Source organism: Mchenga conophoros, linkage group LG3, assembly GCF_057382185.1.
Source record: "Mchenga conophoros isolate Kocher_MC1m ecotype Shallow Benthic linkage group LG3, M_conophoros_male_GT1.1, whole genome shotgun sequence".
NCBI classification, from domain to species: domain Eukaryota; kingdom Metazoa; phylum Chordata; class Actinopteri; order Cichliformes; family Cichlidae; genus Mchenga; species Mchenga conophoros.
This window is the reverse complement of record NC_140528.1, coordinates 15,701,476-15,719,693: the sequence shown is the minus strand read 5'-3', so window position 1 is coordinate 15,719,693 and position 18,218 is coordinate 15,701,476. Positions and strand designations below refer to the sequence as shown.

At 43.0% G+C, this 18,218-nt stretch overlaps 1 protein-coding gene across 1 annotated transcript; it reads right to left on the bottom strand.

The window, feature by feature from the left end:
• On the bottom strand, positions 1-14,391 carry LOC146577426 (protein NLRC3-like). Its single transcript, XM_085254341.1, has 5 exons — positions 14,169-14,391; positions 12,236-14,027; positions 4,651-4,827; positions 1,195-1,368; positions 1-519 (listed from the first exon to the last, which is right to left on the bottom strand). The coding sequence occupies exons 1-5, from the start codon at positions 14,374-14,376 to the stop codon at positions 510-512; spliced, it is 2,361 nt and encodes a 786-aa protein (XP_085110467.1). The 5' UTR covers positions 14,377-14,391; the 3' UTR covers positions 1-509.
• Between the last annotated feature and the right edge of the window lie 3,827 nt (positions 14,392-18,218).

Sequence of the window (18,218 nt, the reverse complement as noted above, 5' to 3'; positions counted from 1 at the left end):
TTTCCAGCTGCTCACAGACTGTATTTACAAGTGACAAACTGCAACTCTACAGTACATCTACAGTACATATCAAATATATTCTGTATTCAAATCTATTGAGTGATGTTTGAAAGTCTTTCCAGGTGAGTTTGATCCAGGAGGGTCTGAAGCCAGAGTCAGACAGAGACTGTGCATAGACTGTAGAAGGACAGAGCAGCAGCAGAGCAGTCCAGATACACTGATGATCCTCTGTCAGATCCAGAGGGACACACAGGGATGATGCTGGACTCTACATTGTGTCTGACAGTGGAGCTGTTCTCAGAGCAGTTCACTCTGCAGCACTGACAGTCATCTGCACTTCTTCTCATTCCTCTGTCAGTCACTGCTGGATGAAGCTCTCCTCTCCACCTCCCAGTAACATGGCCCAGTCAGAGCGTCTCTACACACAAGCTGCTGCTGCTTCAACCTCTCTGGATCATCAGGACACAGCTCCTCCTCTGTCAGCACACACACCGTCCTGTTTACCATCATCAGCTCCACCTGCAGAGAGAAGAAGGAAGAGCAGAGGAGATAAACGAGTGTTTCCAGAGACTCTTCATCAGCTGTCAGTCAGTGATGCAGCACATCCAGTATAAAGAGCAGCAGGGACTTCAGTGCTGGGACTGTACTAGGACTCATTGTTGCTTCACTTTTTCTAATCTTTGGATTTTTATTGAAGTTGATGAAGATGTTTTTCCCTCCTAGTTTGATTTTGGACTTTCATTCATTAGAAGAACCTTGGTGTGTCCACTCTGAGCTCTGTAGGAACCCCAACAACAAGCCCAACAATCCAGATGGACGGTTCCAGCTGTTAACTGGAGGAATTCCATCCAAACATCTGCTCTCACTAAATTCTTCCTCACCTACAGACTGTGTTCTTCACTGCTTTAAACTTGGAAATGAATGCAGTCATTGGTCTGCATGCTGCTTTGTTCAGAGAGCTGATTGGCTGTTGACAGCGTTTGATCAGAGCGTGTCAGCTGTTACTATGGTCACCATAAAGGTCAGAAACAGGAAGTGTTTGTGTCCAATCCTGAAGCCTGTCACCATTCTCCTCTCACAGCTTCACTGAGAAGCTGCAGCTTTACAGGAAACACTGGATCTTTGTTTTATACTGACTGTGTTTAGTACAATACTGCTGACAGCACCACCCACTCACTCCATCACTCTACTGACCTCAGAGACTCCAGTCTGTAGTCTGGACTCTGCTGAAGATCAGACAGCTGCTTCACATCTGGATACTTCAGGTTGTTCCAGCTCAGGTCCAGCTCTCTCAGATGGGAGGGGTTGGACTTCAGTGCTGCTGCCAGATAATCACAGCTGATCTTTGACAAACCACAGTTGATCAATCTGCATAAAGAATGAAAGATGTAAGTTTATTAGACAAAGTGTGAGCTTGAAATCATTCAGTGTTTCATCATCTGTTCAGAGCTGAAGAAGGTTCAGAATGTAGAAGTTTAGAAAATGGAAACTCCAAACAGCTGAAGCCAACAGGAAGCAGCTTCAAACAGGAAACTGTGCAGAGTTTCAGACTATATGTCCTGATGCAGCCTGTTGGATTTTGGAGATTTGAATCTCTGTTCTGTGACTAAGTCCTTGAATCATTTCTTCCAGTTGGTCCAACAAGACAGACTAAGTATTGGACATGTGTTGTGGCTCCATTAGGGGAGCTTCTAAATGTGATGTGATGGCCCCTCTGGGTCTGTCAGGTCACAGTACTGAAGAGAGCTCAAACTGGGCACACAGTTGTTCCAGTCTGGACCAAAGACTCTATACTGGGACTGAGGGACTGCTTTGACTGCACCCACTGGGACTTTTTAAAGGATCATGTTCCCACTTAGATCATCGATTTCTACTTACATTTCTTTCTGGGAAAAATGGGGATTACTTTGAAAACAGGAAGTATTTTCCCCAATAAGCAGCCCTGGATTAGTAAATCACTCCAACATGTTCTCAGGCAGAAGAAGCTGTCTTGTTATGAGGGAGAGAAGAAAAAGATTGAGGCACAGAAACTTGTTGAAAGAGAGATAAAGCAGCTAAAATCAGGTGTAAAAGTAAAGCAGAGGATGAGCTGAATAAAGGACACTCAAGGCTGGCTTGGAAAGGAATGAAGTCCATGGTGGGGATGCAGAACAAGGAGCAAAGATGAATGTGATGCTGAATCAGCAGAAGACTTGGACTCATTTGATTCCAGCTTTGATATCATTGATTTCAATGAAGAGCTTTGTGATTGTAGCAAAGGGCTGGTAGCTCTGAGAGTCCCACTGATGAGGTGTTTGTGTGGAAATCTCTTAGTGGGACCAAAGAGAGAAAAAGCCCTGGTCCTGATGCTGTGGGAGGGAAATGATTGAAGTGTGCTGTGAGGAACTGACTGGGAGATTTTCACACATTTTCCAGTCCTCCTTGGAACAACAGGAAGTTCCCAGCATATGGAAACAAAGGTTAAGTGTCCTATGGCACTCGGTGATGATGGTGCTGTGGCCCCACCACCTCCACCTCTTTGTAAAGGAACTAACTGTCATCTGAAGCTTCAAATGGAACTAAGACTTCCTCCACTAGGTGGCAGTGTCTGATGAGAAAGTGTTAGTGGAGCTGGCCTGGAGTCAGAAACAGGAAGATGCAGGATTTGGGCTGAAATGGGGAAAAGTGGTTAGCACTAGTGCCTTAAAGCAAGAAGGTTGTAGGTTGAAGCTTGTTGGCCTTTCTGTGGAGGTTGGATGTTCTCCCACAGTCCAATGAAATGCTGCTTAGGTTCATTGGTGCTTCTAAATTGGCTGTAGGTGTGGATGTGAGAGAGTGCTTCTCTGTCTCTCTCTGTTGGCCCTGTGATGGACTGCTCACCTGTACAGGTGGACCACGCCTCTTGCCCTATGACAGCTAGGGCACAGGCTGCAGCCCTGTGAGCCTAAGCTGAATAAACAGTTAGCAAAAATGATCCATAGTTGGCCTGAAATTCCCCAGTTAGCAGTTTGGTAGATAGCTATGACATGCTAATCCCATCCAGCAGCTGTATTCTACCTTTAAGACGATCCCTGCTGAGCCAAAGCACTTTTTCATATACAAATTACAACCTTTAACCATTAAAGCCGGTCAGAGCGGACACGCTCCATTTTGCGTAACTATTTTTAAATCCCGGTAGCTCTGCAACCACGTAAGCTAGCGCAATAATTTTTTTTGCATAGGAAACCGGAGGAGATGCACTTACATCTTATGCCATCAGCTTGTCCTAGGTCACAGTTTCCTTCCACATATAGCTTTGCAAAAACTGCATAAAAAGCACTTGCAGCAACAAAAACATAATATTCCAGAAACACACTTTGCCGATCCCATCAGCTGTTTGTAACACTTCCTACGTCCATCAGCATGAACTTTCGCATGTCCGCCATGACCTGCCCGAAACCAGAAGTGACGTCATTTTGCGGAAATGTAGTTTTTTACGATCGGGGCCTTATGAACCTGTACTTGTGTTTTTAAAAGTTATGTTTGAGTTGATGACTTTCTGTGTCGTTTCTGGGATGCTTAGGACTCATATTGCACTGCTAGAAATAGTTTATTTTGATGCATATGCTGTTATTTTGCAAATTTGCAGTATAATATTTATTTTCGTTTTTCCTGCAGTGTATGAAAATTGGTGTATTTCAGAAATAAAACTATGAAGACACTTAAAATAAATTTCCTGTGGTGGGAAACTAGTTTGTGCAACTTTTTTGTATTTATAGTTTTGAGGGATAAGCCTCTTAAATTTCTCTAACTAGAAATATATGTTAAAAAAACAAAAACGATTTTCAATTTTTTTGTAGTTTATTGCACTTTTTTGCAATTTATGTAATTACTATGCACCTAATGCAGACATATTATTAAAGTTTGGGCTATAATGGTTGTATTGATGTATAGCAACTTGAAATGCTCCCAAAAATGGCTCCACGGCATGTAAAAATATACTATAAGCTCTGGCGGACTTGGTTCTATGGTAGGTCTTAAAGGGTTAATAGAAACCTATTGGTCAGCATCTTATTAGCCTGCTGTTAGCTTCATTCCACAGAAAACTGAGAGAAACTAACAGAGTTGATAAAGAATAAAGAGAAATGTGCTGATTTAAAGCCTTTGAAGTGCTTCAGATGATCTCTGTCCACTTCTGTCCACTCATTCATTCATGTAAGCTTTCTAATGCAGCTTTGATCTTCACAGTCTGCTTCATGAAACTCATTCTAACCCTGAATGTCAGAGTGTTCCTCCTTCTCTTTCCCATCATTCATGCTGGCAGTGGAGGAGATTTGGATGTTGGACTGTGTTTTGGATGATGTGTGTATGTTTGTGTTGGACTGCTGTCTGTAAAGCAAACGCACATTTTGCTTTGGATTTCAGTGTCAGACAGACTTTAAGGTGGAATGAAGAGTTTGAGAGTTTCACAGTGAATTATCCAGTGGAGGATTTTTCTTCTTCTTTGAAGGTTTGAAATGTGAACATTGTTCTGCTGCAGTCAATGGACTAAACCAGAGAAGAAGAAAACAGACTTTACCATGAAGATCCTCAGTGTGGATCAGTATAATATCAGCCTGATGTCTGCAGTTTAGTGTCAGCACAACTTTCACATCATATTCATCTCAGCACAACTAAAACATGCTGACTGACCTCAGAGTTTCAAGTCCACATCCTGGACTCTCCAGGAAACCACACAGATGCTTCACTCCTGAATCCTGCAGGTTGTTGTTGCAGCTCAGGTCCAGCTGTCTCAGATGGGAGGGGTTGGACTTCAGTGCTGCTGCCAGATAATCACAGCTGATCTTTGACAAACCACAGTCGATCAATCTGTATAAAGAATGAAAGATGTAAGTTTATTAGACAAAGTGTCAGCCTTAAATCATTCAGTGTTTCATCATCTGTTCAGAGCTGAAGAAGGTTCAGAATGTAGAAGTTTAGAAAATGGAAACTCCAAACAGCTGAAGCCAACAGGAAGCAGCTTCAAACAAACACAACAAGAGAAAAAACTCTGAATGTTTCACATTAAAGTCATACATTTATCATAAAAACAGGACAAAGACTTGAAAAAGTCCTGTTTTTCCTTCCAGGAACCACAAGGCTTCACTTTTAAAGGTGAAGTGTGAAAGAAATGGACATATTTGAAGTCCAACACCTTTTTCCAGTCACATTATTAAAGCAGACAAACTACAAGCTCATTTTCATTCCAACAAGTCATCTTCTGACCTGGACTAACAACACTGGTCTCTATGTGCAGCTGGCTGTGAGACCAGTGCTCAGGGAGCGTCTACAAAGTGCAACACTGAAAGAACATCACACACTCATTTGCTTCCATCATCCAACCTGAAGTGGAAACAGAGACGCCTCCCCTTCAAAGTAAAAGCTGCTCCTTTTGGACACAGTATCAAAGAAAGTCTACAGTATAACATAGAAAAGACAGAACAAAGTTTTGGTTGTTTTTAAATTGTGCAGAAATGAAACTACACTAAGCTCAATTATGTGACAGACATTTCATCCCATGTCAGTTTGGCCTCATCCTGGGCCGGATTATCCAGCACACACTCTGACCACAGGCCCAGGGGCCACGCACAGCTGGGCTCCATCCAAGAGACAGGAAACAAACCAACACAATAATAAAAGCACCATGTGATCTTCTTACATCTTCAAGACAAACATAGTAAAAACATGAGCATATTTGTTTCCTGATAAAATGATGTGACAGGTAGAACAGAGTAAAGTGGTGGTGTTACAGCCTTTCTCCCCTCTGCTGCCGAGGCTGTTAGTCTCTCCCAAACTCAGCTACAGGACTTCCAAATGAATGAAAGCAGCAGAAGTGGCTTTACAAATGAAAGAGGAAGAGGAGAAGAAGAGGAGAGGGAGGCCACCCTGACCATCACTCCAGCTGAAAACATCACACTTCCATTAACGTTGGTGAGGAAATGTTGAGCAGGATGAGCTGCTGGCTAATCTGGAGGCTGTAGCAGCAGCTCACAGTCACAGTGGATTTCCACTCATGAAAAAGCTCTGGCTGCTTCATTTCTCATCTCATATCAGAGACTTTAAAGCTTCACTGAAGCTGTACAGTGATGCTTCCATATCCCAGTGAGGCCTCCATAATGATTTCAGCTGTTCTGTACACACACTGTGTGCCCTGTATGGCTCAAAGTCTCTGCAGCCTGTTTTTATCTGCTATCATCAGATCTTCATCATCCTCATTCACATCCCTCACACACTCTACAGCCTCATCAGCACTGACTTCATCTTCACTGACTGATGGAGCACAACATGAACCTGTGGAGGCTGAAACACTGTCCTGTCAAACATCTCCCCGTCACCACTCCACTTCTGTCAGCCTTTAAATGAACCCTGCTCAAGTCTGTCACTTCTGTTTGGAGCCAAAAGAGGTTAAAGATTATGCCACTACATTCTTGTCTAGAAAATATTAAAAGTGTATTTGGTGACACACAAAAAAGGGTAAAGTTTAAGTATAGTTTGGGTCCACACATGTCCAAACCCTGGTGTGTAGGCCTACTTAGTATTGAGAAAAGCCCACTAAAAGAACGCCCACCAGACCAAAGCAATGGTTTTGACTTGATCAACATTAACCCCGCCCCCTGACTTTGATGGGTGAAGCTGACAAATAAAATGTATTTATGAACAGCGATGCAGGGCCAGGAGTAGCAACGTGAATTAAATAAATACATCATTAAATAATTCATTAAATGTGTCAGTAAAATAATTAAAATAGAAAACAAACCAATAATTGATTAAATATGTAATTAACTAATTAGAATTGTACATAAATAAATAATGAATTATTTTAAATGAAATTATCTGATTGGGGCTGCAGCTGCAGTAATGCAGACGCTGCACCGGTCCGTCGTGGTGAAGAGGGAGCTGAGTGTAAAAGCGAAGCTCTCAATTTACTGGTCGATCTACGTCCCTACCCTACGGTGGCCCCTAGAGACAAAGCACGTACAATCTCCAAAACACTTGCAAACTCCAAAACACTTGCAAACTCCAAAACACATGCAAACTCCAAAACACATGCAAACTCCAAAACACATGCAAACTCCAAAACACATGCAAACCTACCTAGTAGTTACCTAGTAACTACACAAGCCAGGAAGTACCAATGACCGGATTTGGGCTGTATCCCAATTCAGGGTCTGCAGCCTTAAAGGCCGCATTTTAAGGCCGATTACGGCACAGTGACACGACAAAGGCTGTCCCAATTCAAAGGCTGCTTGAAATGCGGCCCTCAAATGCGTCCTTAATTTCCCTGAATTTTAAGGATGGGCCCAACATATCCCAGATTTCATAGCGCGGTGGTGGTGTGGATAATTTTGCCGAAAAAAACGGCGGAAGCGGAGCTGCCGAAGAGTAAACTTTCAGAAGTAAGTACTGAATATTATGTCACTTATTTATGCGCAAATGTTTTTATAATGAAGAACATTAAAACATTACTGTTGGCCACATGGCAGGAAAGTTATGTGACATTAGCGATGTTTGTACTAACTTGGTTTGAAAGCCTTTACTTCAAAATATACGCCGTTCAATAGTTGACTTGAATCTTACAGAGAATGTGATGATTTTGTGGATAATTAAAGTCAGTCATATATCCACAAACACAACAAGCTGAAAGTCAGTGATGCTGCTCGGTTTGCAGTCCTGAATATCACAGCACAAGCAGGATTCACTGCACTGTTAATGTTAGCTATGTTATATTGCTGCCTCTGTTCGGTGGTGTCGAGCCAAACGGACTTTAACGTGTGTTTGAACGAGCTGACGGTTCACTCGTTAAGCTGAAAGAAAGATGCTTTAGTCACAGGAGTCACACATGTGTCCACTGTACCATCTGGAACTCTTCTTGTTTCGTAATAACACAAACTAAATCCTCCTTCTCTGGTGCTGTTGTGTAGCAGTGTGTACACCTGAGACTGTCACCTGTCTGTCTGTCCTGCACTCTCTCTCTGTTTCTTTCTCTCTGATTGTGGAATAAAAGTATGAACATGTGTTTATAAGTTACACTTGTGTTTGAATCCTGCAGCTATCACACATTTGATTTCCATGTGTGACAACTGCAAGTGTCCAGAGTGAGGACAGACTGAGGGACCCACTGCTGCACATCATCTGTGAGGCTGATTATCCACCAGGACAAACTCAGCAGCGTGTGAGGAAGAGGAGGAGGAAGAGCCAGCAGCAGCTGACAGATGGAGAGAATAGACAGACTGTTCCCTGTTTGTGAAGGACTGCTAGAAAAGTTTAACATAACTGTCTGTCCTGAATCAGTCTTATTAGGTAATGTTCAAATAATTTTATCCTCCCAGTGTTTTCAGTGTGGGAGAAAGTACTCAGGGCCTTCAAGTTACACACTATGAAAGGCAGCAACAAGTTTAATGTTCAGAAACCTAAAGTATGTGTCAGCAGCAGAATTGTCATGGTCCTGGGTCGTTGACCCAGCGTTTTGTGATTATTTTCCTCTGTTCTGGTTGTTCTGTGTCCTCCCCCCTTGTGTCCGGTTCGGGTTCTAGATTTCCTGTTTTGTTCTGAAAGTCTGTGTCTGTTGTCATTGTTTTCAGCTTGTCTCCTCCGGTCCTCATGTGTATTGGGTTCAGCTGTTCTTCCCTCCTGTGTGTGATTACCCGATTACCTTGTGTGTGTATATTTAGTGGGTGTCGGTCTGTGTTCATTGTCGGCTCGTCTGTGTTTCTTGGTATCCTGTTCCTTAGTCTGCGTCTCTCTGCTCCGCTCTCCGTTTTGTAAGATTTCAGGTTTGCTCTTTAGTTTCTCCCAGTTTAGGTTTGTCATTACTCACGCTTCGTTGCCTGTTTTTTGCCACTGCCACCTTTGTAATTAAACGTCACTCGTATCATCAGTCACTGCTGCATTTTGGGTCATCCTTTTCCTCCACACCACACGGCTCACTCTGCCAGCCGTGACAAGAATGGAGCTAAAAATTAATGTTTGTTTCAGTTCTATGAAGCTTTGAGTATTTTGGATCAGTAGCACTGCTGTGTTTGTTGCATCATATTGCTGTAATTGTTTATATGCTTTATATATTCTGAGCTACGTTGATCTATAGTGTTACATCATATTTTATAAGGATGTTATGTGTTTGTATACTTTCTGCCCAGTTTGACCCATTTAGCAGAAGTCAGCCTGTTTATGTATGACTTAAAGCAGTTATGACATGGTCTGATTTTCTCACCCAATAAAGGAATATTTAATATATCAGTCTACTCTTCATTTTATCAGAAACAGTTATCACAGCTTGTACATTTTCTTTTTATAAATATATGTAAGCAATGAGCCAAATTTAGTAATGCCAACATACTGAAGTAACAACATTTGTCTCTTATATATGATACACCTATATATGCACTGTCAAAGATAATTGTCTTTGAGTGAAGATTTAAGGTGATAGGACATATAAATAACTGCAACTTGAATCTGTACTGAGGCTCAGTATTTGGCACAGAGTTCATGTTCACTGCTGTAATAGCTAATAATGATTAATATAATAACTATAATATTGGCCATATTATATTTACATTACCAAAGTGATATGACTTTAGTCTCATGAACAACATTAGCTAATTCTTATTTACTAACTAATCTTAAATGACTGTTCAGTACAGAAATGAAGCCCAAAAATCATGTTTTACTGTCCTGTGGTCTCAGCCTCAGATACTTATCAAATCACACAAAGCTCTTGTAGAAACAAACAAACAAATTAACAAAATATGTTCTCCCTCATTTCTGTCAAACAAAGTTGTATGACACGTTTCCAGCGGTTAGTATCATGGTTGCTAGGCAAGCTGGGAAGCGAGACGGAGACTAATGATGCTTCCCTTAGGCAGCATCATTAGAAGACATAGCATACATTTTCACTGCTATGCAGATGACAGCCAGCTCTATCTGTCCATGAAGCCAGATAACACACACCAATTAGTTAAACTGCAGGAATGTCTTAAAGACATACAGACCTGGATGGCCGCTAACTTTCTGTTTCTTAATTCAGATCAAACTGAGGTTATTGTACTCGGCCCTGAAAACCTTAGAAATATGGTATCTAACCAGATTCTTACTCTGGATGGCATTACCTTGGCCTCCAGTAACGCTGTGAGGAACCTTGGAGTCATTTTTGACCAGGATATGTCCTTCAACACACATATTAAACAAATATGTAAGACTGCTTTCTTCCATCTGCGCAGCATCTCTAAAATTAGAAATATCCTGTCTCAGAGTGATGCTGAAAAACTATTTCATGCATTTATTACTTCCAGGCTGGACTACTGTAATTCATTATTATCAGGATGTCCAAAAAACTCACTGAAAAGCCTTCAGCTAATCCAAAATGCTGGAGCAAGAGTACTGACAGGGACTAGAAAACTAGAAAGAGAGAGCATATTTCTCCTGTTTTGGCTTCCCTTCTTTGGCTTCCTGTTAAATCCAGAATTGAATTCAAAATCCTGCTCCTCACATACAAGGTCTTAAATAATCAGGCCCCATCTTATCTTAATGACCTTGTAGTACCATGCAGGCCTACTTGTTGTTCCTAGAGTATTTAAAAGTAGAATGGGAGGGAGAGCCTTTAGTTTTCAGGCCCCTCTTCTGTGGAACCAGCTTCCAGTTTGGATTCAGGAGACAGACACTATCTCTACTTTTAAGATTAGGCTTAAAACTTTCCTTTTTGCTAAAGCATATAGTTAGGGCTGGACCAGGTGACCCTGAATCCTCCCTTAGTTATGCTGCAATAGACATAGGCTGCCAGGGGATTCCCATGATGCATTGAGTTTTTCCTTTCCAGTCACCTGTCTCACTCACTATGTATTAATAGACCTCTCTGCATTGAATCATATCTGTTATTAATCTCTGTCTCTCTTCCACAGCATGTCTTTTACCCTGTCTTCCTTCTCTCACCCCAACCGGTCGCAGCAGATGGCCGCCCCTCCCTGAGCCTGGTTCTGCCGGAGGTTTCTTCCTGTTAAAAGGGAGTTTTTCCTTCCCACTGTTGCCAAAGTGCTTGCTCATAGGGGGTCATATGATTGTTGGGTTTTTCTCTGTATCTATGAAGCGCCTTGAGGCGACTTTTGTTGTGATTTGGCGCTATATAAATAAAATTGAATTGAATTTGAACTAGACCGTCCCATACAGACAAACTTGCCGTTTATTTTGCAAATCGAGCTCAACACTGCCCCTAGCGTCCTGGAACACTTCCGTTGTGTTTTGGAATTTGCAAGTGTTTTGGATTTTGCAAGTGTTTTGGAGTTTGCATGTGTTTTGGAGTTTGCACGTGTTTTGGAGTTTGCAAGTGTTTTGGAGTTTGTACGTGCTTTGTCTCTAGGGGCCACCATACTACCCTCACCTATGGCCACGAGCTGTGGGTAGTGACCGAAAGAACGAGATCGCGGATACAAGCGGCAGAAAAGAGTTTCCTCCGAAGGGTGGCTGGCCTCTCCCTTAGAGATGGGGTGAGAAGTTCGGCCATCCGGGAGGGGCTCAGAGTAGAGCAGCTGCTGCTCCACATCGAAAGGAGCCAGCTGAGGTGTTTCGGGCATCTGACAAGGATGACCCCTGGGCACCTCCTGGGTGAGGTGTTCCAGGGGGCATCTGACAAGGATGCCCCCTGGGCACCTCCTGGGTGAGGTGTTCCAGGCATGTCCCACCGGGAGGAGGCCCCGGGGCAGACCCAGGACACGCTGGAGAGATTATATCTCTCGGCTGGCCTGGGAACGCCTTGGTGTTCCCCCGGATAAGCTGGAGGAGGTGGCTGGGGAGAGGGAGGTCTGGGCCTCTTTGCTTAGGCTGCTGCCCCCGCGACCCGGCCTCGGATAAAGCAGATGAAGATGGATGGATGGATGGAAATTAATGGATAATTCATTAGCAATATATTGCTACTTTACTCAAAATAATTTTAAGACATCAATATTAAAGGTTAAATTATGATAATGAATACATGCAACTATAACTGATGACGTAAGAATTTGGATTTTTTTAAGTTAAAGCGAAGGTGCTGACTCACTTGGCATGTTACTCTCAAATCCTCCCTAATAACAATAACATAATTACACTTTAGCCACAAGAGGGCAGCAGCATTAATACAAGTCGCATGTATATAAAGGTACAGTGATTATATTACAGTGATTTTGACAAAAACAAAACAGAAGTTGATGGCAGTGTGTTTTTCCATAACATACCAACCAAATTAAACAATAAAAACTTCATAACTTACAGAACTTTTTTAGAGGCTTTGACCACTGGCAGCAGCCTCAGAAGAGCCTCCTCTGAAGCAGAGTATTTCTGCAGGTCAAACACATCCAGATCTTTTTCTGATGACAGTAAGATGAAGACCAGAGCTGACCACTGAGCAGGAGACAGTTTATCTGTGGAGAGACGTCCTGATCTCAGGGACTGTTGGATCTCCTCCACTAGAGAACGATCATTCAGTTCATTCAGACAGTGAAACAGATTGATGCTTTTCTCTGCAGACAGATTCTCACTGAGCTTCTCTTTGATGTACTGAACTGCTTCTTGATTGGTCTGTGAGCTACTTCCTGTCTGTGTCATCAGGCCTTGCAAACGAGTTTGATTAGTCTTCAGACCCAAGAGAAAACGAAGGAACAAGTCCAGGTGTCCATTGGGGCTCTGTAAGGCCTTGTCCACAGCACAATGGTAGAAGTATTTCTTTGAAGATTTTCTTGTTTGAAACACCTTCCAAGTTGTTTGTTGCACTTCCAGCAGATTGAGTCCAGAGTTGATGAAGGTCAGGTGGACATGAAGAGCAGCCAGAAACTCCTGAACACTGAGATGAACAAAGCAGAACACCTTGTCCTGGTACAGTTGTTTCTCCTCTTTAAAGATCTGTGTGAACACTCCTGAGTACACTGAGGCTGCTCTGATATCGATGCCACACTCTGTCAGGTCTGGTTCATAGAAGATCAGGTTTCCTTTCTGCAGCTGATCAAAAGCCAGTTTTCCCAGTGACTCAATCATCTTCCTGCTCTCTGGACTCCAGAGTGGATCTGTCTCAGCTCCTCCATCATATTTGATCCTCTTGACTTTGGCCTGAACCACCAGGAAGTGGATGTACATTTCAGTCAGGGTGTTGGGCAGCTCTCCTCCCTCTCTGGTTTCCAGCACATCCTCCAGAACTGTAGCAGTGATCCAGCAGAAGACTGGGATGTGACACATGATGTGGAGGCTTCGAGCTTTCTTGATGTGGGAGATGATCCTGCTGGCCTGCTTCTCATCTCTGAATCTCTTCCTGAAGTACTCCTCCTTCTGTGGGTCAGTGAACCCTCTGACCTCTGTCACCATGTCGACACACTGAGGAGGGATCTGATTGGCTGCTGCAGGTCGTGTTGTTATCCAAAGGCGAGCAGAAGGGAGCAGGTTCCCTCTGATGAGGTTTGTCAGCAGCTCATCCAATGAGGTGGACTTTCTGGTTTCAGTCAGGATTTTAGTTTTGTTGAAGTCCAAATTAAGTCGACACTCATCCAGACCATCAAGTATGAACACAACCTGGAAGTCTTCAAGCCTGAAGATTCCTGATTCGTTAGTTTGATTAAAGAAGTGATGAACAAGTTCCACCAAGCTGAACTTTTCCTCTTTCAGCACATTCAGCTCTCTGAAAGTGAATGGAAATATGAACTGGATGTGCTGGTTGGCTTTGTCTTCAGCCCAGTCCAGGCTGTATTTCTGTGTTAAGACTGTTTTCCCAATGCCAGCCACTCCCTTTGTCAGCACTGTTCTGATTGGTTCGTCTCTTCCAGGTGAGGCTTTAAAGATGTCTTCTTGTCTGATTGTTGTTTCTGGTCTGTCTGGTTTCCTGGATGCTGTTTCAATCTGTCTGACCTCATGTTCATCATTGACCTCTGCAGTCCCTCCCTCTGTGATGTAGAGCTCTGTGTAGATCTGATTCAGAAGGGTTGGGCTTCCTGCTTTAGCGATGCCCTCAAACACAAACTGGAACTTCTTCTTCAGTTGGGCTTTAAGTTCACGTTTACAGAGTGGAGCAAATATTTCTGAAGGTAAGAAATTCAGAAAAAACTGTTATATAATAAATATCATAGCCTTTCAGTACCCTGAAAGGATGAATGTCTATTGGTCCATTTCTTGAGCTATTAGGAAAGATCAATATTTAGTCTTTAGAGAAATTCTCTTACTGCTCTGCAGATGGTCAGCCATCTCATGCTGCTTAAGTCTCCTCAAGAAGTGGAGTGTGATCTTCAGAAATGCTTCTCTGCAGCTCTTTCTTTCATCTTCATCCTCACCTTCAAATATCTCCTCATCCTCCATCTGGCTCTTTAAAGTTTCTGGGTGATCTGGACTCAGAACCTTCTGGATCTTCTTCAGCTCGTTCTTCACAAACATGGTGATGTTGTCCTCCAGCCGCTGGACAAGAAGACTATATGAAAAACCCAGTGGTAAATGGGCTGGTTCTTATATAGCTCTCTTTGATACTCTGTGCACACAAAGCATTTTATACAACATGCCTCATTCAACCAAGAACATTGTTCTATGCTTTAATACTTTCTTTCACACTCTGATGGATGCATCAGAGGGCAGCTTGGGTTTAGTACGTTACCCAGTACATTTGCCAGCCAGGGTTTGATTCACAAACCTTCTGACTAGTAGCTGACCTGGGCCCTGTTTCAGGAAGCCGGTTTGGAAAACTCAGAGTGAAAAACGACACTCACGGTTGAGTAACCCCGAACTGTCCAACTCGGAATATTTCGTTTCAGAAAGGCTGATAACAATTAGTTCAGTCAACGCGGAGTTGCTTTAACCCCAAGTGAAGCGCGCGGACGAGGATACATAAAGCCCTGATAAGCGGAGCACAGATTAAGCGAGTCACCATGGAGACGGAGGGAAAGAAGGCGCGGTCAATGTATTTCACAGCGCTTGAGGCCGAAATTCTGATGGCAGCATATGCCGATAACATGCAAATTCCGCGGAAAAAAGTAACACAGCCACAGCTGCAAAAGAAAGGGAGCATGCATGGCAAAACATAGCCGACAGAGTCAATGCGTGAGTGTTAATATAAACATTGATCTAGGGATTTCCACCCATTTAACACGTTATTTTATCATATGTTATTTTATTTGTTATTTTATACATTTTATTTTGTGACGTGATGTGAGCGCAGGTGCAACCCAACAGGCCCCAAACGTGCCTGGCAGCAAGTAAAAATGAAATATAAAAATATAGTCCAAACAGGTGAGGTGTAATTGTATTATGAGCCATAGTGCTTGGTCTGTTTGTCCCATGTAAATCAATTGCAGTTAGAGGCTACATTAATTTTCTTTCTGTAAGCACTTATTGAAATTATCTGAGCACATTACAAGTACATATTTGCTTACTCTGTATGCTCAAATGTGGCCCGTTATAGCCAACAGAAAAAAAGCGGAGGCCCGAAAAACAGGTGGGGGTCCTCCACCACCACCACTCACAGAGGCTGAGCAGTTGGCCCTCAGCCAAAACAGTGGGCGCCCTGTGGCCGAAGGCATCTCTGCGGGGACATCCTCTGAGTCAATAACCCCGCAAGACACAAGTGCCTACATAAGGGGTAAATTCAAAATAATACATGATGTGCGTACATCCTTTCTTCACAGTCACCTTTGCAGTGCTGCTCATTCATTTGATAAACTCTTTACCATAATGGATTATTTTGTAGTGAAGTTATTTTCCTACTGATTTTGCCTTCCCTCAGTCTTGGTTGTCTTTGAGAGCATAATGACAATGAAGTGTAAGGTGATTGGTATGTTTGTTAATTGCCATTTGGTCCCTTGTAAGTTATAAGTGACCTGTATAAACCTCATATTCTATCAGTTGATGGTGGTGGTGTACTGCATCTGGTGCAGCCTCCTGTTGAGCCAGACCAACATGCAGTTGTGAGTAATACTCCACAGATTATATGAGTTTACAGTAGAACAGCAATGTTGTCTATTTCTTTACTACAGGAAAATAATGAAGAAACATTGACAGCTGTTACAGAGGAGGAAGCAACAGAGACACTTTATGAGGTTTACATCTTTTAATACTTTGTGTACAGGAAATACAGGCGACCAATAAAGCCAGTTGAACAAAAAATCTGTTTATTCTTCTTTCAACATGTTGAGGTGATGGGTCAAAGGAAATGATTGTGACATATGGTGTCTCTGACTGCTCTTCCATCTTGTATGTCCGTGGGAGGGTCAGGATGTTCATGGTTTGGATCACTGCTGATGTTTGGTTCAGAAGGACAGTGTTCTCCTCTAATTGTGGCAATGTTGTGAAGAATCACACATGCCACAATAATGTCACATGCCCTTTCTGGGGTGACCCTGAGTCTTTGCAGGCACTGGAACCGGGCCTTAAGCATTCCGATAGTCATTTCAATTCTGGCTCTTGTCCTGCAATTAGCCAGATTATATCGCTGCTGTGGGCCCGGTTCAGGGTCAGGGTAAGGGGTAAGCAAATAGGGTAAACATGGATACCCCCTATCACCAAGCAAGTAGCCAGTGAACTCTCCTAAGACAGAAGGATACACTTCAGTTCAAATGTCCCTGAAGCAATTGGTCTTTATATATTTTAAAGTATTTTCAACTCACCATGTCCAAATTTTGTGCTCAGTGTACATTCACGGAATATTTGTGAGTCATGGACAGAGCCTGGCCACTTGGCTTCCACATTTGTGATAATGTTGGCAGCATCATATATGATCTTCACAGTGCAGAGAACACAAATTAGCATCCATTACTATGATGAAATAATTTGTTAGTTTGAAATGCTACAGGGAACTATGTACCTGTACATTAATGCTGTGGAAAGACTTCCTGTTCACATAGTCTCCTTCATTTACTGAAGGAGCAATAATTGGAATGTGAGTACCATCTATACAGCCAATCACGCCTGGGAACCGTGAAAATAAATGTAAAATTTAAGTAGTAGTTCAAGTATCACCACATCATAAATTAAGTTTTGGTCATCCTGATACCTGCAATTTTGTGGCATCCCTCTTTGATGAATCTTGTGGGTCTATGACCGGGGAACACCACAGACGAGTACAGGAGACGTTTCAGTGCAACTGTAACATTCCTGACTGCCCGACAGACGGTAGCCTTGGAAACGTGCTCAGCGTCACCAATATTATACAGAAAGCTCCCGTTTGCAAAAAACCGAAGTGCAATACAAATAATATGTACAGAACTGAGAGCATGTCCGCGATGTGTCACATGCGTAATATATGGCCTGAGGATGTTATCCAAATAAATTATAGATTGTGCTGAGAAACGGTAACGTTCGCACAGGAAATCATCAGGTAATGATAAGATGTCCAGACGCGCTCGAATCACTCTCTCCCGGCGGAGAGCTCTGCGGAGAATTTGGGCTTCGATATCTACTGGCTCTTCAAGGAAGGGACACGCCATGTCTGAGACTTCCTACTGTCAGGTTTCCGACAAAGGGGCGGAGACAGTCAGGGTTAGTTGTGGTAAACCTGCTAGGGGGCAGGTTAGCTTCACGGCGTGTGTCGTCATAGTGACTCACTCAGGCTGCAGCTGAACTCGCTTTGTGAAACCGAAAACCCAGAGTTTTCGTTAACTCAGGGTATACTTACTCAGTTTTTCCACTAAACCGGCTTCCTGAAACAGGGCCCAGCTCACCTCCTGAGCTACAGTCACACCAATCTGACTGAAATCATGGAGCCCAAACTCTGATTTATGTTGGACACACTGACAATCCTCTGGTCTACAAAGTGCAGCATAGAGGTGACTGAAAAGAACAAATGTAAACGTAGTACTACAAACCATAACCACAGAGTCCAGGGCCCTATTTCAGGAAGCCGGTTTAGAAAACTCAGAGTGAAAAACGATACGCAGGGTTGAGTAACCCCGAACTGTCCAACTCGGAATATTCGGTTTCAGAAAGGCTGATAACAATTAGTTCAGTCAACGCGGAGTTGCTTTAACCCCAAGTGAAGCGCGTGGACGAGGATACATAAAGCCCTGATAAGCGGAGCACAGATCAAGCGAGTCACCATGGAGACGGAGGGAAAGAAGGCGCGGTCAATGTATTTTACAGCGCTTGAGGCCGAAATTCTGATGGCAGCATATGCTGATAACATGCAAATTCCGCGGAAAAAAGTAACACAGCCACAGCTGCAAAAGAAAGGGAGCATGCATGGCAAAACATAGCCGACAGAGTCAATGCGTGAGTGTTAATATAAACATTGA

Bases quoted from the DNA above. Each gene is read 5' to 3' on its own strand.
- LOC146577426 (XM_085254341.1), bottom strand. From the start codon at position 14,376: ATGTTTGTGAAGAACGAGCTGAAGAAGATCCAGAAGGTTCTGAGTCCA. The intron at 14,028-14,168 runs GTAAGAGAATTT...TCTTACCTTCAG, and splicing joins GGCTGACCATCTGCAGAGCA to AAATATTTGCTCCACTCTGT. The intron at 1,369-4,650 runs GTCAGTCAGCAT...TTCTTTATGCAG, and splicing joins TGTGGACTTGAAACTCTGAG to ATTGATCAACTGTGGTTTGT.